General features: G+C 48.5%; 1 protein-coding gene and 2 long non-coding RNA genes across 5 annotated transcripts in view; 2 read left to right on the top strand and 1 right to left on the bottom strand.

The window, feature by feature from the left end:
• LOC112839260 (uncharacterized) overlaps nt 1–6,920 on the top strand; it is a 90,203-nt gene extending 83,283 nt beyond the window's left edge. Inside the window, exons 10-11 of the long non-coding RNA XR_012375635.1 lie at nt 4,065–4,146; nt 5,197–6,920. This is a non-coding gene — a long non-coding RNA (uncharacterized lncRNA). The remainder of the gene's footprint in view (nt 1–4,064; nt 4,147–5,196) is intronic.
• A 3,901-nt stretch (nt 6,921–10,821) lies between these two features.
• LOC141371035 (uncharacterized) lies at nt 10,822–18,782 on the bottom strand. Its single transcript, XR_012375639.1, has 3 exons — nt 18,489–18,782; nt 16,793–17,139; nt 10,822–12,458 (listed from the first exon to the last, which is right to left on the bottom strand). It is a non-coding gene; the product is annotated as an uncharacterized lncRNA (long non-coding RNA).
• Nucleotides 18,783–18,908: 126 nt separating this feature from the next.
• RXRG (retinoid X receptor gamma) overlaps nt 18,909–25,513 on the top strand; it is a 69,433-nt gene continuing 62,828 nt past the window's right edge. Inside the window, exon 1 of one of the 3 annotated variants that reach the window (XM_025892154.2) lies at nt 18,909–19,157. In XM_025892154.2, the coding sequence (XP_025747939.1) occupies nt 19,152–19,157 (6 nt within the window). In that variant the 5' untranslated portion in view covers nt 18,909–19,151. Of the gene's footprint in view, nt 19,158–20,484; nt 20,530–25,513 lie in introns of those variants that run through there. The other 2 variants (XM_025892156.2, XM_073884069.1) reach the window with 2 other exon arrangements.

Here is a 25,513-nt window from a genome sequence, read left to right as displayed (position 1 = left end):
TGGTCTTGTTTTTGGTGGATGGATTACCATCCACCCAGTCCCTCGAGTAAAAAAAATCTCGGAGTCATCCTTGACTTTTCTCCCGCATTCCCCATGTTCGAACAATCCCATGTTTTATGTTTTCACTTCAGACATTTTTCTCTATTGAGTCCTGCCTCTCATTTCCATCTTCTACGTTCACTGCTATTCCTTTGGCTCAAACCCTCATCCTCCTTCCCCTGTAAAAATATAACATCACAATTCTTGAACAAGCATCAGCTCAGCAGATATTAGTTGGAAGAGTGGATAACCTCTCTAGACTCAGACAGACTATTGTGAGGGTTATAGGAGATGCTTTATGGAGAGCATCCTCAGCCCCACGACTGGCTCATAGTAGGAGCTCAGTAAGCACGAGCTGTTATATATTATATATAGAAACTGTTTGAAAGCATGGACTTTTGGCCCCAGGCTGCCTGGTTCCAAACTCCAGTTCCATCATATACATTTCTTGTGTATGTGATGTCTGTGTCTCCATTTTTTTCATCTGTAAAAATGCAGATGATTATCATACAGCTGTTGAGGATTAAATGATTTAATTTATGTAAGGCTTTTTGAACCATGCCTAGCATATGGTGAGTGCCCAATATGTGCATTCTTACTGTTATTATTTTTATGAGTTTCCTGCTTCCTGGCTTTTATGGTCAACATGTTAGGCTTTATTCGAGGAAATGTGCATTATCTGAGTCCTCGTGTATGGCACCCTAAACTTAACATTGAGGAAAAATCATCACCGCATTTTTACCACGTATTATCTCTCTCTGCTGTGAACTTGATAAATCTCAAATCACAATCTTTTTGCAGCATTTTATAATAGTTCTTTACGGTGACCAGCTGTCCTGATTTGCCTGGGGCTGAGGAGCTTTCCAAGATAGGGGACTTTTTGTGCTAAAAATAAGATAGTCCTGGGCAAACCAGGACCATTGGTCATCCTATGCTTTATCTTGAGTATCTTGAGCTCTTCTTCTGAAGCTCAGCTTCTACCCATAATTCCCCAGGTACATTTCAGAGGCAAACAACAACAACAACAACAACAACAACAACAACAAAAGGCCTAAGTCAAGGTGATGGGCTTTCATAGCACATTGGGAACATAATCTGGGAGCTCTCACATGTCATCTCCTGTTCTTTTCCATCAAAATGTCCATGTCCTTGGAATTTCTGGGACAGATGAAGGCCTGTGTCTTACTGGGGAGAAGAACGGCTTCTGATTTCTGGCTCTGTCTTTAAACAGGACAGCTCTCTCCAGCCGAGTCTGCACTGAAGAGCAAACTGAAATCTCTTTCCCCATCCCCCAGGGCTTCTCTCCAGATGTACCGCAGGGCCCACAGGGTCCTGGTGGCACCTGACCAGCTCTGAGCATAGCCATTGCATGGAAGGCTATTTGCAGTTAAGTGGGTGGGGGTTCTGCTCCCCACCAAATAATGAGCAGCTTTTCCCTGCTGCACTCCTGAGGCGTCTCCTCCCAGGTTTCTAAATTGCAGTCTATCTTCCCCTATTGGCACCAGACTTATCTTCAGAGAGAAGAAATCAATTCGTATCATTTCCCAGCCCAGATCTGTTGGTTCTGGAGGCCCACAGCATCCGTGCCAAATCTTTGGCTTGCTCTTTGGTTCCTTCACAGTCTGGCCTCCAGAGATCTCTCCAAACCCTTCTCCTGATACTCCTTGGCTGACTTCTCCTTTCCTAATCCAGAGGTCACCACCATTGCTCAAAGACCACCGTGCCTTGTGGATTAGTCTGCTTAGGCTGCTGGAACAAAATACTGTAGACGGGCTGGCTTAAGCTACATTTATTTCTCATACTTCTGGAGGCCGGAAGTCGAAGGTCAGGGTGCTAGCCAGTTTGGTTTCTGGTGAGGGCTCTCTTCCTGACCCATGATGGCCACCTTCTCAAGCTATGTCCCCTCACATGGCAGAAAAAGCAAGCACTGGTGTCTCTTCCTTTCCTAAAGGGCACTAATGCCATCATGAGGGTTCCAACTGCATCCAGACCTCATCTGACCCTCATCGTCTCCCAAAGGTTCCGCCTCCAAATACTATCACATGGAAGATAGGGCTTCTGCATATGAATGTGGGTGGGGGGAGGGGAACCCAAATTATTCCTTAACACCTTTTGATTAACTCAGGCTTCTGTGCCTACTGTTTGCTCTGTCTTGCATACCCTTTCCCTTTGCCAGACCAATTCCTCTTCATTTCTTAAAATCCATATAAAAGCTTATGTCCTCTGTGAAGCCTTCCTTGGCTCCCCTCTGGGTCCTGTAGCATTTTGTCCAGATCTCAGAGAAGTTGCCACTTTGTATGAGAACGTGTTTACATGTCCATCTCTCCTTGGAGTCTTTGAGTGTTTTGAGGGACTGGACTTGTGGAGTATCCTTCTCGGAAGACCCCATGTCTAGCACAGGTGTGGTCCAGTCATTGAATGAGAGGATAAAAGCAGCAAAAAGAGGCAGCCACGACAGCAGCTGTTAACCTTGACCGGGAGCACTTGCTGTGTCCCGAGGTTCTCGCTAAATGCATTAAGGGCCCCATTTCAGTCCTTGAAGGAAGGCGGAGGCCCTCTCCCCACTTCACGTGAAGGTAATTGTTCACTGGGCCAGTAGCTGGAGTTCCTCTTTATTCCACTGAGGTAGAAAGAACTTCAGAGGGGCAGACGTATCATCAACAGAGTGGTTTTGTTTTCTTAAAATTTTTTATTGTTATGTTAATCACCATACATCACATCATTAGTTTTTGATGTAGTGTTCCATGATTCATTGTTTGTGCATAACAGCCAGTGCTCCATACAGAACGTGCCCTCGCCAATACCCAAAACCAGGCTAACCCATGCCCCCACCCCCCTCCCCTCTAGAACCCTCAGTTTGTTTTTCGGAGTCTATCGTCTCTCATGGTTCATCTCCCCCTCCAGTTTTCCCCCCTTCATTCTTCCCCTCCTGCTATCTTCTTCTTCTTCTTCTTTTTTTTCTTAACATATATTGCATTATTTGTTTCAGAGGTACAGATCTGTTACTCAACAGTCTTGTACAATTCACAGTTCTCACCATAGCACATACCCTCCCCAATGTCCATCACCCAGCCACCCCATCCCTCCCACCCCCCACCACTCCAGCAACCCTCAGTTTGTTTCCTGAGATTAAGAATTTCTCATATCAGTGAGGTCATATGATACATGTCTTTCTCTGATTGACTATTTCAGAGTGTTTTTTAAAAGCTTTAAAATACTGTATACCTTTCTCAAGCCATTCTAACATATTGGAAGCCCTCATGTATTTTTTTTTAAAGATTTTATTAATTTGAGAGAGAGAGAGAGAGAGAGAGAGCAAGAACAGGTTGGGGGGGGGGCAAAGGAAGAGGGAGAGACAGGGAGAAGCAGACTCCCCGCTGAGCACAGAACCCAGCACAGAGCCCGGCCCCAGGACCCTGGGATCATGACCTGAGCCAAAGGCAGACGCCGAACGACTGAGCCCCCCAGGCGCCCCAGCCCTCATGTATTAAGAACGGATGTGCTAATCACAAGTTCAATGTAACTGCTAAGGCAACCTCCGAAAAATGATCATATGACATTTCCTTAACCCGCTGTCACTTTTAGTTTGTATCTGGAAGTTATAAGACTGGTTTTCTTTTAAAATATCCTTAGTGAGGATGTTTCCTAGAGCCACATTGGCCTTGCCCTTGCTAGTAGGAATCAGGCTTCTGTGCCATTTGAGGCTGTGTTTCTCACTTGTTTTCTGGGCAATTTGCATGTTAGCTTTAGCTCGTGCCCCGGCTTTTTTGCCACACACCCGCTTTGGTGTATAATTTGAGATGTAAAAGTGCTCAGTGAAAAAGAAATGAAGTCAATCCACCAACTAAGGCTCTGAGAACATTTCTGTTAGGGGCAGGTTTGATTACAGCTGTGTTGTTCCAGGCACCTGTGCAGGATAATAAAAATAACTCTAATATCTTGACTGCCTTTTGTGTTTCAACATTCATGCTGCCTTAATCCTCACAATCGTCATCTCAAGTAAGTGGACTTTCTTCATTTTACAGAGGAAGAAACCGAGGATCAGAAAGTTGCCTAACTCGCTCGAAGTCTCCCCTGAGAGAAGGAGGGCCTGGGAACCGGACCGAGGTTAGTCTGACATCAAGCCTCACTCTCTTCACCAGCGAGCTATACAGTCGGGCGGTGCCAAGAGCAGGGTGTCTGCAGGTACCCAACGTTCCAATCTGGGGTGTGACCTCAACCAGCTTGTGTTCCCCAAATGGGACCCCATGCCCGGTCCTGGCCTCAAAAGCTCTAGGTGGCATTCCACATCCTGCGTTACCTGGGTGGCCTGTGCTGGAAGTAATACTTGCTCACTGTTCTGTAGGGTTGGACATTCCTCTGGATATCTTCCCTGGACAGAGGACAGGTGGGGCCAGGGTAAGGATATAGTGGGTGACAGCTGGCCTCGTAGCTTGATAGCAGGGACATGGGCTGACTTGCTTAATGAGACATGTTTAAATCTGTCCCTGACCTTTCCCCAGGCATTCTGCCTCCATCTTGTCTCTACCTCTCGTGTGAAGGATCTGGACGAATTTAATGATGAATAATGACAAAACCCAAGACATGTCTTTATTAAGTAGGATTTTTATCTTAAAAATGGGGAGTTCTGTGGGCAAGTAGACACTCCAGGCAACTCCCAAATAGAGACCTGGGTGGCCCTCCTCATTCTTTCCCACACTGAGGCAATTTTGATGGAAACTGCAATTTTACAAGGCTGGAGCAACTTGAAAAATAGTTCTCCTGGCTATAAAATTCAGCCCACTGAAACCAGTCTCATCTCTCGAGCCAAAGATCAAACTTCGCCAGATGTGGTTTCCCATTGTCATTGCCGCTTCCAGGTGGGAAAGCAATTGTTTATAAGTTTTAATACACAGGAGCTATGTCTCCATAGCCAAAAGGAGGTGTCGGTCAAAGCAATGAGCTGGACAATTCAGTCTACAAACCTGGGGTTTTACTGACCCATGTCTGGACATAGCTACATTTATCATGGTTTTAATTTTGTAGTTTACCAATGTCCAGAAGTTTGGTTTCGTTCAGAACGTCTGCTTAACTACTTGCTTTTTGAATCTGGCCTTGAATGAGTGCTTCCTTGGATTCTTTTTTATTTTTTATTTTTTTGGGGTTTGTTCTCCACAGCTGGAATCAGGGAGTAGAGAGTGTGACATGAAGTGCTGGAGCCACCCACCGTGGGCTTCCAGGATGGCGCCCTGGCTGTGGGAGCACCGTGACCCTGGGAGGCTGACATGGACTCCGTTCTCTTGACATGACATTGGCTGGAGAAGCTCCAGCTCTGAAATTTTCTATTTTTCCACGCTGGTGGTTCAGCCAGCACATGGGAAAATGGACTTGGGTGGGGCCGCCTGGCAGCAGATCCAAACTGAAGTGGGAATCAGTCCTTGAAGGCCAACTGTAAAACGTACGTGGGCCCACAGCCCAGATGCCCAAAGGACACTGGGAAGCATGGAAATGGGATCTACAACACTCTTAGTGACACACGGAAAACACCCATTACCCATCTTGGTGGTTTGTTCTTTATGTGCGCTGAGGTTGGGCCATGGGAAGGACCACTGGACATCTGCTCAGACCAATGAGAAATGGCTGAAGCAGAGCATGTGGAGGAACCTATTTCAAAGAGGCTGTAGATTTGTGTGCTTGATTGATAGATACATTTCTTAAAAAGAAAAGATAAGAAATTGTAGGCTTCTTATGAGGCAAAGTAGCTAGCTTTGAGTGGGCTTCTGGGATGTACCAATCACTGATTACTTACGTCTTCTAATCGCTCCCGTACTTCTGGAAGCTAGGCATCCTCCACCTGGGGGGGTGCGGGGGAAGGTTAGGGCTGAGGAGACAGGGCCAGGAACCTCCCCTGAAACATCCACTGCCCTGCTTCTCAACTTGGTCCCACACTGGAATCCCTTGGGGATATTGCAGAAAGACTGATGCCTGGGCCGCATTCCAGGCAAATCAAATCAGAATGTCTGCCTCCCCATCCCTATGTTTTAACACCCTCCCCAGGCATTCTGCCGTGCAGCCAAGGTTGAGAAGCACCACACTAGTCAAATCTGACATATGAAGAAATTAAGTGTCCAGACCAGACTCTCACTTAGCCTTTCTTCTGCCACATTAAATAGCTTCTCTCTCGTTCCTTTTTTTTTTTTTTTTTGTAATTTTGCCATAAATTAAAAGCACACTTCAAACTGTAGGTTTACCAAGTACCTTTAAGAAATGGATTTCCTTTTAAGGCAAACAGTGATTTAATCACAACTGTGCTGATGTTTTCCACGTGAGCCTCAGGCCCGTTGTGAGTTCATTGTGTCTGGGACCAGCTGTGTCGAGTGTGGGCTCCTTCGGTGACTTCTCCATGGCTGGCCCGGCAGGCGGGCCCTCTGTTTCCCCTCCAGAAAACTCGCACACTCCTTTGATTCACCTTGTTGATGGAAAACACTCTCCGTGAACCTCTAGCTGGTGGTACATAGATCTACCAGAGACACGTTTGTCACAGAACTCACTTCATCTGGGGACCACGTGTCTAGGAGAGCTACGGTTTTTTTGGCAAAGGGCACATCCAGACACCTGGGCTAGTATTACCCTATGGACATCTGGTTACTAACTAAATGACAGCCAGCCGTGTAAACCTACAGTTTTTTGGGCAGCCCACTGTACTGGCCACATTGCAACTGAAATTCTTAGCTGGACTTACCAACAATACCACCTAAGCACCTTTAAACAAGATTTCAAGGTGTTCTGGTCTCTGAAAAAATTTGAATTTCTTCTTGTGTTAAAAGAATGGACAAACCGGGGCGCCTGGGTGGCTCAGTCAGTTGAGCGTCTGACTCTTTTGATTTCAGCTCAGGTCATGATCTCAGGGTCGTGAGGTTGAGCCCCATGTTGGGCTCTGTGCTCAGCATGGGGTCGGCTTGAGAGTCTCCCTCTCCCCCCCCCCATGCTTGTGTGCTCTCTCTCTTTCTCTAAATAAATGAATAAAATCTTAAAAAAAAAAAAGAATGGACAAATCTATGATATAATTTTTAAGGCATTTAAAGCAATAGCCTTATTTAGACTAATGGTCTTTAACTCAGGCCACATTAGACTCGCCTGGGGGATTTAAAAAAAATCTTGTCCCCTGGGCCCTACCTCAGAGATTCTGACACAATTGGTCTGGGGTTGAACGATGATAAGATGCCCCTATTGGTGTACCTGTCTCCCTTGGCAAACACTAACGTGAACACTTCCGAATCTCCTCACTGACTTTTGTGGGCAGCTGGGGTTGACCCTAAAACAGGGCTCTGAGCTCTGGGTTTTTCACTGTGACCTTAGGGCTATAGCAATTTCATTCATTTTATTTATTCAACAAATTTATGTTTAAGAGGGAAAATATTTTTGAAATACTTTCCTCGGTATCTTTTCCTCCAGTAGTCCATGCAGTTTTTTCTTCACCTTTGCGACCTTATTATGGCTAAAGCAGAGATTTATCACCCCTGGGAAGGAGAAGGTGGATGCTGTCAAGAAAGGTGATTTGCAACCCTAGATGCCCTTTAGAACCACTTGGGAAGCTTTAAAAAAAATTGCCTGTGTCTGGGATCCACTCCAGACTAATTAATTCAGAATTGGGGGGATGGGCCCAGGGATTACTATAAAAGTACTCTAGGCAATACTCTTCTGTTATGCAGCCAAGGTGGAGAACGATGGTTCTAGCAAGAAATGGATAGCTTACCACCTTACAATGAGATTCTTATTTATTAAAATCTTGCATATTCTCATCCTAACTTTTGAGGTTGGGGGAAATTATCTAGGTGCTTGTCATTGGAAAAGATGGAGTTTAGTTATATTATTCATATGATTTTATGATTTCATATATATTTATTGATTTTATATATGCAAGGAAACCATGGTTAGAAACACCTCCTGGGGACTTTTTGCTTGCTTACTTTGGGTCAGAAAGGAGACCAGGATGGATATGTGGGTCTGGGTCCCAGCAGGAATGAGATGGCATGCCCACACTGGATGACTGCATAGGATTTAATAAAGGGGCTCTTTATCATGGTCCAGGCAGGATTTAGGGAAACTGACCAGGAAAGGTGCAGTTTGTAGGACTGGCTAGTAACACGGGGAAGCATGAGCATCCCTGAGCTGGGGGCCAGGCAGACTAGCTGTGTGGGGAGGGCGCTTGTCAGAAACCGTGAACTTGTTGAGAAGGATACAGCGTCACACAGGGACCCTTTCTGCAGAAGAAAATTCCAGCTGAGTTCCGGTCACACGCAGCCAAGAGTACTAAGTCATTCACAACTGCTCCTAGGAGGTGAGGAGGTGTAAGTGACAGGTCTACATTCTGAAACTGGGTAAACGGAAGGGAAGTGTTGGGTAGCCCCTGATTCTAGCTTGGAAGGCTGCTATTCCAACAGTTTATAACCACTGCCTCGTCTCGTGGGACTCTGCCTCCGAGGCTCACCTGGGCTAGAGCTTCTAGCAACAGTGCACAAAATGCCCCCGCGTCGTTCATTCATTTATACATTTACTCGTTCTGTTGAAGTTGAGAGATACTTAACTGAATGGCTCCCAAGCACTAGGCACTCTTCTAGGATATTGCATGTGGCTTCTTGCAACAGGGGCTAGAGCAACAACAGAGAAGCCGCCAAGGAGCCCGCGTTTGGTTCAGTTGGCCCCACACAGTGGACGTTCACACCTGTCAGAGGATCCCGTAGAAAAGCATGGGTGCAGTGCTGATCAGATCACGGCTTGCCTGAAAATAAAATCCATTTCTTTCTTTTTTTTTTTATTATTATGTTATGTTAATCACCATGCATTACATCATTAGTTAAAATCCATTTCTTAAAGGTGCCTTGTAAACTTCTATTTTGCATTGTGCTTTTAATTCCTGGTAAAACCACCGTAAAGAAAAGCAAGTTGGTGTGGAATAGCAGTGCTGGATAAGAAGTTGGCTTTGACGCTAACTAGCCACATGGCATTCCACTGTTGTTTTGGAATTTGCCCTTTTCATTTTCCTGGATGTAAGCATGTGACTTAGGCCCTGGGGGCGGGGTGGGGGGTGGGAAATGCCACTAGAGAAATTTAGGAGACGAGGGAGGCCTTTCCTTGTAGCTAGAGATTGTCCCCAGAATAAGGGAGCGATTTTAATTCATTCACAAACACATTCTTTTGGAGGACTATCGTGTGTGGACACAGGGCCAGGTGGCAGGGTTGCCCAAATCATGACAGAACCTTTGCCCTCAAGGAGCCTGTGGTTTCGTGGCGATTCAAGTGAGCACGACATTGTTTACCTGGAATCTTGTGGTGTTGTCTTTGAGGAATCTCTTGAAAATGGGTCAGTCATTTTAAAAAGCATTTGGCCACCTGCCAAATTCTAGCTGAGTATCTCTGACTTGCGTGCTGTGTGTGTGCACCCGCGCGTGTGCACATGTACCTGCCTGCGTACACAGTCTTCATCTAGAAGGAATTCTCTACTGGGATGAGGTGGGGGAGGAAAGGGGGTGAACCGATCGTTTTTTTCTTAATGTTTTTCTGGTGCAAAGTTATGCGGGTGCATAATTAGTTATTCTGGTGCAAAATTATACATTCCTACGAGTGTAGGAAAATTCAGGTCTACACGATCTGCTCTCTTTTGACTCAAAACAAGGTGACATCAGCAGGATGTTGGGATTTCAGGACAAGTCCGAGGCGCCAGTAAAATGGCTCCACTTCATGATTCCTCAGAACAGGGACCTGCTTGCCTGTGAGTCCCCCGACATCCTTGGTGGGCCAGTTTGCGCCTTCCAACAAATGGACTTAGCATCTAGGGTTTCTTGTTAGGTAGGGACTTTTGCCAAAATCTTTGAACACCAAAAGTGAAACCAAAGCCCAGGAGGAGGCAAGTCTCTGAGAACATGTGGAAGGCCATGAGGTTATTGTGCTTCTCTGTGTCCCTGTCATAACATGCCTGCTTTGGGTCCTGACTCTGAGCAAGTGACCTTTAGCTGAGATGTGAGGGTCTGTCACTCTTATGTTTGATGGCTATGGAGATTCATTCGGAACGGAGCAACCGTTAGAGTTTCAAGGAGCAGGCCGGTTGGCCAATGCTAGTGTTTGCCAAGGGAGACAGGTACACCAATAGGGGTATCTTATCATCGTTCAACCTCGATGAGAACCCGAGACTGAACTGGGTCCCAGGAAGAGCATGGGAGAGGACTGATGTGTTGTTATGATTTATTTAGGGACATCACAAATGTGCCTTTTGAAGAGATAGGAAAGAAGCAAGGATGGATGCCTTTATAACCTGGGGGTTTGGCGTTTTCTCTGTTCCCGAAGACACCAGGGTATCTCATTATTATGGGTGGATGCTACCTGAATGCCACAAACTTTCTTTCTGGTTATACCCAGGGTGTTAATGTGGTCCCACAGGCAAGGGGAGAGGAACAGTGCCCCTCCCCCTTGCAAGGTCATCCTAGCATCTCCTACCCTGCTGTTGTTGTCAAGCCTCTGACCTCATTTGCTTCTGATGTATATGCTGAACTTCAGGTGACCTATATTTAGATTATGTAAAACGGATAAAAAGCAAATGGCCTTTTTGCGCTAGGGTCAGAGTTCAGCTGTGTTTGATAATGCTGCTTTGATCTCCAGGACCCTGCCTGTCGAGATCTATGGTGTCTGTCAACCAACTTTGCCCTGCACTTGACCTTTTGCTTGCCTGGACCTGTAGTTACTGCCAAGACTCTAATCCCTCAGCATGTCACTTCTGGCAAAAGAAAAAAAAAAAAAATCCCAAAGCCCAAGATTCAGGAATTCCAGATTCTGCTCTGGCCCCTCACAAAGGCATTTAATATAGAAGCTTTTTGAAATTAAAAAAAACAAGAGGGCGAAGAAGTGGTCTTAAGAGGAAATTTCAAACAAATTATAGGATCAGTGATGCAGAACTCAGCAAGAGCAGTTTGCTTGGCCAGAGTCTTCCAGAAGGCGCTTGGAATCCTGAATGGATTCTAATAGAGCTGGTGGGGATCGGGAGAAGCTTTGCTGCAGCTCTCTGTTTGGGGGACAGGTGACCCTTCAGCGATCAAAGACCAATGCTTATCTCCTGTCCGTTCGAGAATTCCTCAGCATGCTTTCCTTTGATTGGCTCATTCTGATATTTTATCACCCTGGCAGCTAAAAAGTGCTTCCTTATGTCCAGCTGGAATCTCTGCTACTTAATTTAAACATCGATTTTCCGTCCCTTGTCAATGTGGGTTATATTTTTGTGGATCCTTTCCATATGTGCACATGGTTTTCACAATGTGGTGAACCAACTTGGACATGATACGCAGGACGTCAGGGACCGCTGGCCCAGGACTGGGGAAGAGCCTAGTCCTCTGCCTGCCCATTGCTTGACCTAGGACAAGTCGCTTTCCCTGTCCAGGCATCACATCACTCCCCTCGAGGGGAGGGAATCCATCACACCATCTCTAAGATTTCTTCCAGTTTTGATGATTGTGTGATTTTGCTAAGAACGCTGTATCTGAACAGCGAATCTGTGCTTGGCATGTAGTAGAGACACAGTGAGGACTTGTCAAGCAGGATTCCATCATAGGGATGGCCATCGAAGGGTTCTTTCAGCATTGACTAAACCTTTCAGCCGATTCCCTCTGTCCCACCCAGGAGTGATCTGTCTCTTGTAGAAGTAGGCACGGGTGCGCAGTGGTGGGGTGCCTTTCTTCACAGAGTGCGCAAGCACCTGGCCCAGGAGCAGGCGGGACCTGCTTCTAGTCCCTTCTTTGCTGTCAAAGCCAATCTATTAAAATGCCTCTGTGATTCCAGAAGGAGAACAAGTACCCATAAAGAAGAGATTATAAATGCATCCAATTATAAATATATCCCATTAAAAATATATATTGACAAGCAGTTCCAGACAGTGTTGGGCTTGGCAGGCTTGGCCGAGGAGAAAAAAGTAGCCGAGTGTCCAGAAAGCCATATAGTGGACCACTGAACAACATGAGTTTGAACCGTGTGCGTCCACTAAATATGTGGATTAGTTTTGATAAATACAACACAGGACTGTAAATGTATTTTCTCTTATGACTTTCTTAATTACATTTTCTTTTTTCTAGCTTTATTATAAGAGTACAGCATAGAATACATAAAACATATAAAATAGGTATTAGTTGACTGTTTATGTGATCGGTAAGGCTTCCAGTCAATAGTAGGCTGTTAGTGGTTAAGTTTCTGAGGGATCAAAACTTCTATGTGGTCTTCACGGGGGCGCCTGGGTGGCTTAGTTGGTTAAGCATCTGCCTTCAGCTCAGGTCATGATCTCGGGGTCCTGGGATCGAGCCCCACATCAGGCTCTCAGCTCAGCGGGGAGTCTGCTTCTCCCTCTGACCCTCTCCCCTCTCTTGCTCTCTCTCTCTCTCTCTCAAATAAATAAATAAAACCTTAAAAAAAAAGAAAGTTCAGTAAAAACAGAATTAGGACTTAATAAATATTTCTCTTCTCTATGTCACAGGACTTACACAGAAACCCCAGTGAAGGGTTAGGGGCGACCATGTTCTGGGACTTTGGAAAGAGAGAGTGGCAGGCAGTTCCTGACATCCCTGGTCTTTAAAAGCTCCAGGGAGCCCCTTGCTGGTGTGGCTGAGGGAGCGATGCCCCCAGGATCAGAGGGCCTGGGCTTCCACCCTGGGTCCAGCAGGTCCTAGTTGGGTGACATTAGGGAAAGGTCACTGCTTTAAGCCCCAGGTATATAGTAACAGTTATGTGAGGTAATAGATAAGAAGGCAACTTCGCATAGTGTCTGGCATGTGGGAGAAACTCAAACATTAGTTTCTCACAGTGACCGTCTGGGGTCCGGGCTGGTGGAGGGACCACAACGCAATGGCAGATGGACATGCCCCGCAGCTGAGACGCTCCTAGGACCGCCCTCAGGCCACGTGATGAGCTCCTCTCCCCGCTGTATGAGGCGGCTAGGGACACCATGACAGAGTACCACAGACTGGGTGGTTCAAACAGCAGGAATCAATTTTCTCTCCATTCTGGAGTCTGGAGTCCGAGATCCAGGTGCTGACAGGGTTGGTTTCCTCTGAGGACTCCGCTGGGCTCAAAGATGGCTGCCCCCTTGCTGCCTCTTCGTGTGGCCTTCCCTCTGTGCACACGCACCCGGGGTCTCCCTGCGTGTCCTACTCTCCTCTTCTTGTAAGGACCCACGTCAGATTGGATTATGGCCCCCCCTACCCCTCTCATGTTAACGTCATCATCTCTTTAAAGGCCGCATCTCCATGGTCACATTCTGAGGTACTAGGGTTAGGACTTCAATACAGGAATTTGCAGGGAGGCAGATGGAGTTCAGGCCACAAAGCACTCACTGAGCCTGAGTCTGGAGAGAAGATTGAAGATCCAAGAGCCGTGGAGGGCTTTGCAGCTCCCGTCTGAGAGTCGATGCTCAAGGTCAATCCTCCCTGCCCCTCCCCCTTCCTTCCTCTTCTGGGAGGATGACTCAAGCTCACACCTCCATTTTGACACGTGAATACCACTCCTTTTTAAGAGATTCTTGACACGTGGTTGTTCAGGATTATGAACAAGGACACCGAAGTCCCTGGGTTCTGGGGTAAACCCCTGGTCGCCTGGGGGGACTCTTAAAACCACCTCATAAAATGGCTTCTGAGCACTGAAGGCTGTGCTGTTGGCTGGCCTGGGTGAGGCCATGAGACAGAATGCAGAGCCCCACCCCGAGGGGGCGGAAGGGGGTTCCCATCTCCTGTGCCTTCCTCTTCTCTCTCCCCAGCACCCCTCCTACATGGTGAGTCATCCAAAACTCCATACACCCAGCCAGCTGTTTGGAACATAAGAAACAACCCCAGCCAGAAGCATCTTGGGCCCAAACTCACACTCTCTCGCCTCCTCCCTCCCCCCCCCCCGTCTGTCTCCACTTTATTGCTCCTTTTCCAAGTCCCTCTTTCCCCCCACCTTCCCATTCTTATCCCTTTCAAGGCTTAATTTGGTTATCTGGAGACACTGGGTCTTGGCCAGTCAATGTCTAATCTATGAAAAAATTAGTATTTCCCAAACTAACAGTTATATCAAAGCCATTAAGCCCTGTTTCTTCCTTAAGCACAATCACTTTTCTCATAATTCTTACCTGAAGTACTAGCTTCTCATGAACAGGGATGGTATTGTACCTTCCACGACTCTCAGTGCAATGCCTTCAGCATAGAAATACTCAAACGCTATTTGAAGAAAGCAATGAGACTTTCAAGAATAATCATATGCTCTGAGAAGCTCAGGCCTGCAGTTAGCTCTAAGGACACTTTGTAAGCCCCTCAGTGACCCAGACCTAGAGTTGCAGGGAGCTAACAGTGTGGGGTTTCCTCATCCTGGTGATGCAGCTTGAACCACTGGGCTTAGCCGTAGATAAAGCTGGATCACTTATTTAAAGAACAAGCAATAAATATGACTTTTGGCAGTAAAATAGAAAGCAGAGAATTCTTTAGTTTTCATAGACATAAATGCCTGGGTAAAATGCATCCCCTTATTAACTAAAAATGATTTTGTCATGATTATCTGTTTAAAAAAATTATCTTCTCCTCCTTTGGCTTCCGAGTTAGAAATTCCCTTACAGGTGCTTATTCTAACAAGATGGGGGCAGTGGGCTCTGAACCTGGTCCAATCTCATTTCTGTCCCTTGCTCTGCCAGGGGAGGAAGCGGCGGGGGGGGGGGGGGGGGGGGTACTGATGGAGACTGAATGAATGGCTCTGGTCTCCCATCTCTGACCTCACCTCCACTTAGTAGAAATAAGAAAAAAGGACGGGGCACAAATGTGAAACCTCTACTTGTTCCTTCATCCATTCATTCAACAATTACTTGTTCAGCACCTACTATGTGCCAGACGTTTTGCCAGGTCCAGGCGCTACAGAGATGAGAAAGTCACAGTTCCTGCTGGCAAGAAGCTCATAGTCTACCGGGGAGTAGAAGTGCCACCAAATTGTTCCTGAATACCGAGCTACTAGAAATAGGTATGAAACACTATGGGAGTACTGAAGAGGGGTCTCTCTCTTCGCACGAACAGAAGGAAGCTTAGAGACCTTGGAACGAGGCCTTGAAGGATGAGCACAGTTTTGCTAGATGGTATGGAGTGGTGAGGACCACCTAGCACTATGGTATCCAATGTGGTAGCCACCAGCCAACATGTGGCTGTTTGGATTTAAATTACTTAAAATCAAACAAAATCAAAACTTAGTTTCTCAGTTGTTCTGGCCACATTTCAAGTGCTCAAAAGCCACAGCGGGCTAGTGGCTATTGCATCGGACTGGGAAGATGCAGAACACTTCCATCACTGTCGAAAGTTTTATCGGACAGAGCTGTTCTGGACGAAGAGGACAGCGTGCCGATTTCCCGGACACCATTAGCTTGGGTCTGAAAATGCTTCCCTGAGGCTGCTTTCTGTGCCACGAGCCTCGGAGCCTTCAGAGCTGCCTCGTGGATAGGGAGCGGTCTGTGACGGCAAGGCCTGGAGAGCTGGGGGGGCCGAGGGCTTACAGCATGAGGCTGGCGGGCAGGCCCTCCTCATGGGCCATGGGCTCTGGGGGCTGGGTTGTGGATGTCGACGCTGCTTCTGCGCGCCGGCGGCCGTCAGCGAAGCTGGCGGCAGCTGGCCTGATGGCCTGCTACCTCGACGTCTCCAGGGCTCACCCAGCGGGCATCCGAACCTGAACCCCTCTTCTCCCACGCCCTGCTCCCCTGCAGTCCTGCCCCTCTCAGTTGATGGGCATTTCCATTCTTCCAGCTGCTCAGGCCCAGACCCTGCGAGTTGCCTTACCTTCCCTTTCCTCTCCCGGCCCTATCCCTCCGCCTAACCTCTCTGCCAGTCCTGTTGGCTCTACGTTTCGAATAGGCTCCTGCTGACCACTTCTTACCATCTCCACTGCTGCCCCGGGTTGGAAACTGCATTATCTCTCACCTGGCGTTCTGCAGCAGCCTCCTAACTGGTCTCCCAGCTCTTCCCCCGCCCCCGGCCCCCTCCCAGCAGCTGGAGTGATGATGCTAATAGTTAGGTCATTTCAGTCCTCTGCTTAAAAGTCTCCAAATGCCCCCATTTTACTCAGAGTAAAAGTTAGAATCCTTACAATGTCCTATAAAACCCTTTGTGACCACAGGACCTGGCCCTGTTCCCTCTGTGACTTCATCTCTTACTGTTCTCCCCCTTGCATCCTCTACTCCAGCTACGCTGGCCTCCTCCCTGTTCCCAAGGGCCTTAGCTCTGGCTGTCCCCTCTGCATGGAAAGCCTTTTCTCCAGATATTCATATGCCAACTCCTCTATTGCTTTGGATCTTTGCTTAAATGTCAACTTCTCAACAAAGCTTATGACAATCTTATTTAAAATCGTAATCTGCACGCCACCCTGACTATCCCCAGAGTGCTCCATCCTCATTACCCTCCAATACTCTTTTCTCAAATGGCACATAACACCTAGCCTGCCTCTTCATTTATTGATTGATGATGCTCATTTTTGCTTTTCTGTCTCCCCTCATTAGAATATAGGCTAAGTGAAGGCAGGGGACTTCGTCAGTTATGTTCCCTGAGGTATCCTATGTGCCTAGAACGCACAGTGGTTGGTGGGAAGTATTCCTTTGTTGTTCTCATCCTAAGCTGCTCTCTGCCGCTGGCGGGGGGGAAGGTCTCCTCTACATGGGAGCCAATCAGCAGCCTGGTTTGGCAACCCCTAGCTTCTCCTTAGGATTGCTAAGTTAGGCTCCAGGAGTGGACTGACTTACGGAAATTCTCCGTCTGAAGTTGGAGGCTCAACCCTCAGGTGAGCTGACTCCAAAGGAGTCTTCTGCTTTTCTGAGGGTTCCAGGTTGAGAGAGGGTTGGAGGGGGTGGTCAGAGCTGTAAGGAAGGGCTCCTGGGCAGGGTGGTGGGTTAGGGACCCCCGATTGTATGGTAGAGAGTTTAGCCCACTTGCAGGATGTGTCCAAGGCAGCTGTCTCTTTTCAAAACTGCTCCATCATGCCCTCCAGTTGTAAGAGCCTCACGTGAGCATCTCTGATGATTCAGAAGCTGAATGGGACGGGGGGGGATTTCAGGCGTCAGAGTGGAGCTTGTCAATGGGTGGATGTGGCCTGGAGTTGAGCACAGAGCGAGGGGAGGGTGCTGTGGGCAGGGAGTTGGGAGCTCTGGCCCCCAGCCCCCACCTCTAAGCCATGGATTTTTCATCTGTTCAAAGGGAACAGTAAAGCCTGCCTGTCTCCCTTTCGGCGTTCTGAGGATCAAGTGAAATAATGTATATGAAAATGTTCCAAAGAGAATAAAGAGCTTTGCCAGGATAAAAAATTGCTTTTATTCCAAATGATAAGTCAAGGGTGAGATTTCTAAGAAGTCATTTGTGTGGGCTGTTGTTTCAAATCCTGTTTGTTTAAAAAAAAAAATAGAAAACAAATCCAGGCCTGCCCTATTCAAGGAAGAATGGCGGTGTGCTAGACGGTTTCTCAAGTCTGGGGTCCAGCCATTGCCCCCACAGTGGCTTGTTCTCAGATGCACATGTGCTGCTTGTCTGGGGACCCTCCAGCTGAGGGGACCCACTGCCTGGCTTGGGATGGGGCCGCAACCTTGTGGTAAGTGGGACCCATGCTCCTTGGTCATGAGGGTGGAACGGTGTGCCTCGAGCTTCACGGGCATCGCTCCGGGATGGAGGGCAGTTGGGTTAATAACTCGGTTGGTTCAGGCTCTGAGTGGAGAGCAGTGAAGAAGGAGGAGGGAAGCTTGTGTCTGTAGGGCATCTGTGCTTTGTGGGCCCATCGGTACGGTATAGCTCACCACACACCTGCGTCTCTCTAAGGTGTGACTATGCTTATTTTAAAAATGAGAAAACTGAGGCTAATAATCTGTCCCGGGGCCACACAGCTTACTGGTAGCTGGCAAAACTGCCATTGAACTCAGGTCTGTCTGGTTTCAAAAGCCGTGCCCTTGGCATAGTACTGTGCTCCCCACCTTCCATGGGTCAAGGGATGGGGCTCCAGTTTTGGCTCCTTCCTTTAGATGTGTGACCACAGGCAAGTCATTTAAACGTCTCTCATCCATTCCCTCAGGTCCAAAAGGCAGTGATCACTCTGTCCCTCACTGGGTATTTGTGAGCATCAAATGAAATAATGTATGTGGAGTGATCTGAATATTGTAAAATGTTGCATGCAAGTGGGGAATGACTATTATAATTTTGAAAGTGTTGCTTTTATCCTGTGACTGCCTTGCTCAAGAACCTTCCGTGAGTCACTCTTCCCTGACCTGATGGATTCTGGCCTCCCAAGTTCCATGCCTGTGCTCTCACTGACTGTCCTCCACCTAGCCTTCCTCTGGGTTCCAGTAAATGGCATGTCCATCACCACCTCTCTGCCAACATGGCGCTCTCCCCACCTGTCAAACCTGACACACATATGGTCTCCCTCCTCCAGGAAGCCCTCCCTCACAGCCTTACCGGTCTGAGCCACGTGGCTTTCAATGTGCTGCCTGGTGGCTGGGTACAAGTGCTCTCTAGTTGTTTCATAAGCTTGAGTACTTCTCTGCAAGGAGGTTTACGAGTCCTGCAGGGTTGAGATCATGGTTTTGTGCTCTTGCAATGCCCTCACGGCGCCTCATCCGGTACTTAGGACCCATAAGTTAAACACTCAGAAAATGTCAACCGATGGACTGATTCAGAGTCTTGGACCCATGTTTCCACTTTCTCAGGCTATGGCGGGTCATGGAGAGTTCTGGCAGCTTTTCCAGGCAGCCTCTTGCAGCCCCTAGGTCTCTTCCGGAAGAGGCGGCTTCCTGCCTGAGCTCACGCGGCGCCCGGCTTGGACCCGCCCCCTCCTGCCTGCCTGGCCAGACTGTCCCGGGGGCTCCGGCTCACAGCAGAGTTCCCTGTGTAAGAACTCCGACCTCAGCCATCGCCCCTACTCCGCGCTCCTTTCACACGCCACGCCTGGGCTGGGGGCTATGTCCTGGCTTGTCTTCCAAGAACCTCGAGAGAAGAGAGCACGTAGTAGGTGCTTGGCACTTATGCTTTACTAGGGCTGGACCCAGATCTCTAAGAAGGTTCAAGGAAAATCTGCAGACCTGGATTTCAAGGCTTGCCAGGTGCTTAGTATGACTGGGAATGAAGGTACAAGTACTGCAAGGGAGGGGACGGAACAGAGACAGCGTGGCTTTGGTGTCTGTCACACTGGTTTGCGCCCTGCTACTGGGCAGGTGACTCTGTCTCTCAGGGCCTCAGTGTCCTGGTGTGGAAATCATGGATGACAGCGACACACCATCACAATGTTGTCTTGAGCATGGCTTTAAACTGCATCTCGAATTCTGTCTGCAAGCCCCGTGTTCAGGGCTCAGCTTAGATGTCACCTTCTAAGAGAGACATCCCCCTACCCTAAGGAAGTCCCTGGCGCTGTCATGAATGTAGCACCCTGTTAATCCTTCCCGACACTTCTTGCCATCTGTAGTTATTATATTTATGTCCATGTGTGTTGTTTCCCTACTAGAATGTAAGCCCCACTTCCCCCCCGCCAGGGCAGGGAACACTCTACTCTTACTCACTGTTGTATTTCTAACTTCTAGAAAAATGCCTGGCAGTTAGTCGGTGCTCAGTATATTTTGGTTCCCTTTCTTTCCCTTCAGCAGTAAGTAGCATGTGGTCAGTCTCAGTGTCAGGAAGATCAGGTTTACCAGCAGCTCCTAAGCTAGCTTCTGCAAGGACGCAAAAGTCCGAGCGTGCACACATCAAAGAGGCTCCAGGAGGAGACCAACCAGTGCGGGGGGGAGGGAGACCCTGGTGCTGGGGATCTTTTAATCTGAAGCAGCAGAATAGATGCCCTACGTCTATCTAATGAACTGGCTTGGGGGTGTCCTCTGCCCTCAGCAGCCGGACACCTAGAATCCTCGAGGCCCTGGGACAGGTCGAGGCTGCTCCCACCTGACCACCCGCAGAGCGGTAGGGCCATGGGCCTTTTTGGGGACAGCAGCTGGGTTTTGCCGTCCTTCCCGCACCCACCCCTCCCTCCCAGTGCTGAGTGAGCCCCAGACTTTTCCCTGCATGTGGCCAGCACGCTGCCCCGGGGCCGCTGAGGACAGACACTATGGAAGCTGTGACCTTGGGAAGATGGCCATGAGTGTGTGCAGGGGGTGGGGGAGTGTTGGCTTAAACTTCTTTGGAGAGAAGAGAAATGAAGGACAGAAGACAAGGGAGAGGGGAAAGCAGGGGGGGGGAGGGAAGGGGAAGGTGGGGAGGGCGGAGAGAGAAATGTTGGAGCAAAGGACTTTTTTTTTTTTTAATCTTAGAAATGTTTGAATTGGTGGGAAGGAGCCAGTTGACAGGGAGAGTTTGAAAATGCAGGAACGCAGGGTAAGGAAGAGCGAATCACTGGACAGAGTCTAGGGTGCCGATCTCCCCGGCTGGCCCAGGACTGAGGGGCTTCCCAGGAGGTGGGAAGAGGCATGAAGGGGACTTCTCCATGGACATCCAATGGGGCGCGCTGGCCCAGGTGAGCTGGCCAGGTTGTGGGTATGGGTGTGACTGTGGTGGAGAGGGGGACAGGTGACTAAGGGTACACGTTCATATGCCTCCTGAGGCCTCCCAGGGATCGAACCTCACCTCACCTCCACCCCCACAAAAGCACATTTCCTGGGCAGCCATGTGACGCTGGAAAGCCACCCAGTCTTACCAGGCCCCCTATGCCTCAGATGTAAAACAAGGAGAGAGGGTTGGATGATGTCTGAGGTACTTTCCAGGCCCTGTTGAGCTGTTGCAAGTCAACGGTTGAAGTTGCTTGTGATGGGTTTAATGGCCCTGGCTGTTCACAGGGGTCTCCGGGGGGATCATCTTGCCTCTTGCCAATCCTGCTTTGGAGGACATGGCTTTGGGATGGTGGGGAGGCATGCGAGCGGGTGCACCTAGGCTTGTCCACCCTCAGGAAGCTCTGCAGCCTGAGTAGGGTCTGGGTGAGCCAGGCACCACGTGGTGACATCAGTCTGTGAGGGGAGACATGATTTCAGCAGCAGCACCATGTGGCTCGGGTAGAAGTGACAACAGTGGGAAATTGGCGGGGTGGGGAGGGGGGTGCTGGTGAGCTGATCGGATTTCTCAATTATTTCTTTACACTAACCGGTTTGGGCTGAGCCAGCACCTGGGGCTCTTCAGTTTTGTGGGGAGCGGGGGTCCCAGGAGAGATGCTACCAGCCATCCTTCAGTTTGGGCTGGCGGGGAGGGGTGCTGAGTGATGAATGCACGTATGAAAAACAGATATGGCTTTATTTTCCAAGCTGATGGAGCAGGTCATGCCAATTACATTAGCTTTTGAAAAGAAGCAAAGCAAACAAACAAACAAGAAATACCACGTATGGGTCCGTAATAGTGTTCATGTGTGTTGTATGTTGGGGGGAGGGGGCTAAAATCCCAAATCAATAAGGTCATTAAATTATCTCTGTTGAGTGTTTAAGGCTATTACTTTAAGCGAACACAGGGCAGTTGGCTGTGTTTTCTGTAATCAGCTTTGGACTCATTGGGCATATTGATCTCTTCCAGCGCTATCTGGTGTTCTGGAAACATCAGCGCGGTCTTCCCCCACCCCTCCTCCTCCTTCCTCCTCTTCTTCCCGAGGCTTCTAAAAAGCAAAAACACAATTCTCTCTGCTGGCTGGGCTGCAAGTTTTCCACTTCACATCATCATCATTTGTTCTAAAAGCAAAATGCAATTTTCTGCGACTCTTTACACTTCTGTGTGTGTGTGTGTGTGTGTGTGTGCGTGCACACACACACACACACACAGCCTCTGTGCTCAACAATGTGCTTTTTAATATAGCGAAGGAGCAAAGACAACAGGTCCACTATAGTCCTGGGCATATCCCAGGGCAGGGAAGCCATTCCCAGTCCAGCAAGAAACATTGTGCCCATTGAGACTGCTCTCTAGCTCTGGGTGGCTCACAATCCCAATCTTTGTGACTACCAAAGAATCCTGGCCTGTACCCATCCCCTTGGACCCCACCCTGCTGGCCCCCAAAGGTCACTGACAGTGATGTCACGGAAAAGCATGTGGTCACAGAGCCTGTCCTCAGAAGAAGCACAGAAACCCTCGGTGGATCCTTGAAGCTGGTGGAGTTACCCACTCCCTGCCATCTCAGCCCAGCCCTGAGCCCTGGAGAATCTCTTAGTTTCCCCCAGCTTCGAGGTAGCACAGCAGGGGAAGGACTCCATCCTGGCCTGAGTGGCCTGAGTGGCCTGAGTGGGACTGTGAGCCAAGAAGGTGTGGCAGTCTGCCATGTCCACCCTCCGTGGCACCCATCTCTGTCGAGGACTGAGCAAGGGGGACCCTGACCCCTCCCCTTAGACCTCCTGCTGCTCATCTGCTTTAGCCCCATTCTCGCTGGACTCACGTCCATGTCTTGCATTCATTTGCCTTTTTGATCCCTCTCTCTCCCCCCTTTACTCTCCGCAGAACTGACAGACACAGATGTACCTGTATACACACATACCACACACACACACCCCTGTCCTCATTAATCCACTCTGAGAGGGTCAGCCTCATCCGACTCAGCCCAGAGAACCCAGGGAAGCCCCGCTGGAGAGGGAGAAGCGCCATTAGCTGGAGCCTACACACACCTGCCTCAAGTTTGGGGACACAGAGATCCTGGGTGCTCTGGGGCAATAGAGAGAGAATTACAAAGAAAACAGCAACATTTATAGTAAAACTGCATTGACTGAGCACTGTCCATGTGTCCGAAGTATTCCACATACATCATTTCCCATCCACTCCTGGAGGGAGGTGTGTCTGTGGCATTTTAGCGCTAAAGAAGGTGAGTCTCCATGGCGAGGGCAAACCCTTAGGTGGTAGACTTGAAACCAGACTTTGACTCCAAATCTGAGACCCTCTGTTCTATCCTGAGGCTTAGACATGACAACAAGTGACTAGGATTATTTGCACTCCAGAAGGGAAGATGTGGGCTGCTACGTGTGTATGTGGTGGGGGCTGGGGTGGCCAGTTTAAGGAGTTTGGAGCCCTGGTAAGGAGGTGGGATGAAGCCATGATGCACTTTCCTAATGTCATCCTCCCCGACACTTGTCTCCTCCTCTCTTCTTGGGATCAGGGCCTTTCAACTTAACTCTGCCCAAGACCGCCTCCGTGACTGCCACCACCCAGCAACCCACTGCTGTGTGGAAAGAGTCCCGGCTCCCATTCTGGGAGCTCCGCTCTGCTTCTCTCCCCACTCAGGCCACTCTGCCTCACTTGCTGGGCCTCAGCTCCGTGTACTTCTGACTACCAGGCTCTGCGTTGGCTGTGCCCTTTGCCTGACACATCTCTGTCCCCTCATCTTTTTGGTGACCTCCTCTGATATTCTGAGTCCCAACTTGTGACACTGTCCCTAATCCTCATCCCCACTGTCTTCCCCTAACACTGCACACCTAACCTTGCACTCCAGGTACGGCCAAAGCTGTATTTTAGACAGATCACTGTATCGGTGGGGCAGATGTTGGCCGGCTGAGATGCTAAGGGCTGGGAGAACATTTGGAGTCCATTGCAACCATTCTGGGGAAAGGGAACCAGGGCAGGGGATGGAAAGAAGGGTTCTTGGCTGGGGGTGGGGGCAGGTTCTGAGGTTGAGAATCCCAGATGGAACTGAGTTGACCCCCAGGGTCAGACTAAAGGAGGCTAGCACCTGTCCAAGGTGGGGCTCAGGAAAGTTTTGCCTCTCGGCAGGGGACATCCCGAGAAGACCTTTGGAAGACCCTTTCAACCCTTTAACTGATTCTGTTATAACTGTGGCATCCTCCGGGTTGCTCAGAAGGCAGGAGCTCTAAAAATAGAAAGCCTTATTATTACCGATTAAATTTCTTTCCACCTACAGAATTTTCTGAAAGTAATAATAAGAGGAAGCCTGAGTCTGCTGAAGTGTTCAGGGAGCAGAGATGTATTGAGAGGTGATGAGAGAGAGAGGGCATAGAGAATGTGAGGCCAGGCAGGTAAGAAAGGGTTAGGGGAAAAACCACTTATCAAACACACTGAGGGGTAAAGGGACCTTCCAGAGGGTGTGGAGCTTCCAAGGGAGGTACACGTGAATATTAAAACCATAGAGTTCCCACTGAGACCATTGCCTGAGCCAGGGGAGGACATCGGCCTCTGGGTGCACCCCTCCCCCATCTCTGCTTCAGGGTAATGCATGAATGCTCCCCATCACTGTGATAGATGCGCAGTTCACTCCCCCACTCTCCTGCCTCCCAATGCATTTCATGCTCATGAAGATCCACCTGCAAAGCCCACTACAGCCTTGCAGCTTCTGAGGATGGCCTCCACGGCGACTAAAGATCTATAAAGTCATATGAAGAGATGAAGCCAAAGAAGAGAAGACATGGAAAATACTCTATTTGTACATTTTATATATTTAAAAAAATGATCCTCCAAAGTGAATCAGTGTCAGGTATTGCAAACCTGGATTCACCCTATAGCTCAGCCTTAGAATAATTTAGAATGATTTGAATGCCTCTTTCTAATGACATGAAAAAGTCCATGTCACTTTCCATGTGTCTCTTGTAGGTTCTCTTCTCCCACGTGGCTTAGTTCCGTGGCCTGGGTGCCATCCCCAGGCTTTCCTACAGGAGTGGTCTTATCGCCGTGGACTATTTCGGGAAATCTGGCTCTTCTAATAACTGCCTTGGGCTCTTAAATGGAATTATTCCAAGTTGTCATTTGTTCATAGGTTAAAAGTGATTGGATAACCGCATTTTCACATGGCTTCACATAGTAACTCCTCTGAGTTTCCTTTTCCGCAAAATGGAGATCATAAAGGAGTTGTAGTTTAATGGGTAGAGAGTTTCAGTTTTGCAAGATGAAAAGAGTTCTGGAGATTGGTTGCACAGCAATGTGAATGTACAATGTGAAAATTTAACTGAGTAGATTTTAAAGGTCTTCTTGGTTTTTTGGTGATTGATGAATCAGGCGGCACCCAATCCAGCGGCTAGGAAGGGGCTATGAAATGAAAGACTTCTATAGTTGGAAGGGAGCAGAAACAAGGAGGTTATACTAGGTGATTAGAAGGTTATACTAGGTGATTAGAAAGTTACTTTCCCTTTAGGGGATGGCAGGGGTTTTATAAGGCAGATTACCTACCCATTGCTGGTCAGGAGATTCCTGATTGGCTGGTTTACAATTGAATCTCTGGTAGAGCAGAAACTGTAATTGAGTTGACTGGATTTGGTGATGTGGGGTTTAGCATAAGTAACTCCATTTTGAGCCTGTCATCTTGTTTTTAACAGGACTCAACACTAGTGGACTCTGCGCTTAAAAATAGTTAACGTGCTAAGTCTTGTTATGTTTTACCACTATAAAAAACAAAACAAAACAGATAATAGGGATGCCTGGGTGACTCAGTTGGTTAAGCATCTGCCTTCAGCTCAGGTCATGATCCCAAGGTCCTGGGATCGAGTGCCGCATCGGGCTCCCCGCTTAGCGGGGAGCCTGCTTCTCCCTCTGCCTCC

The sequence above is a fragment of the Callorhinus ursinus genome, unplaced genomic scaffold (assembly GCF_003265705.2).
Source record: "Callorhinus ursinus isolate GAN/ISIS: 27379988/994484 unplaced genomic scaffold, GSC_fseal_2.0 scaffold54, whole genome shotgun sequence".
Lineage (NCBI taxonomy): Eukaryota > Metazoa > Chordata > Mammalia > Carnivora > Otariidae > Callorhinus > Callorhinus ursinus.
Note: the sequence above shows the minus strand (reverse complement) of the source record. Positions and strands in the feature narration are given on the sequence as shown.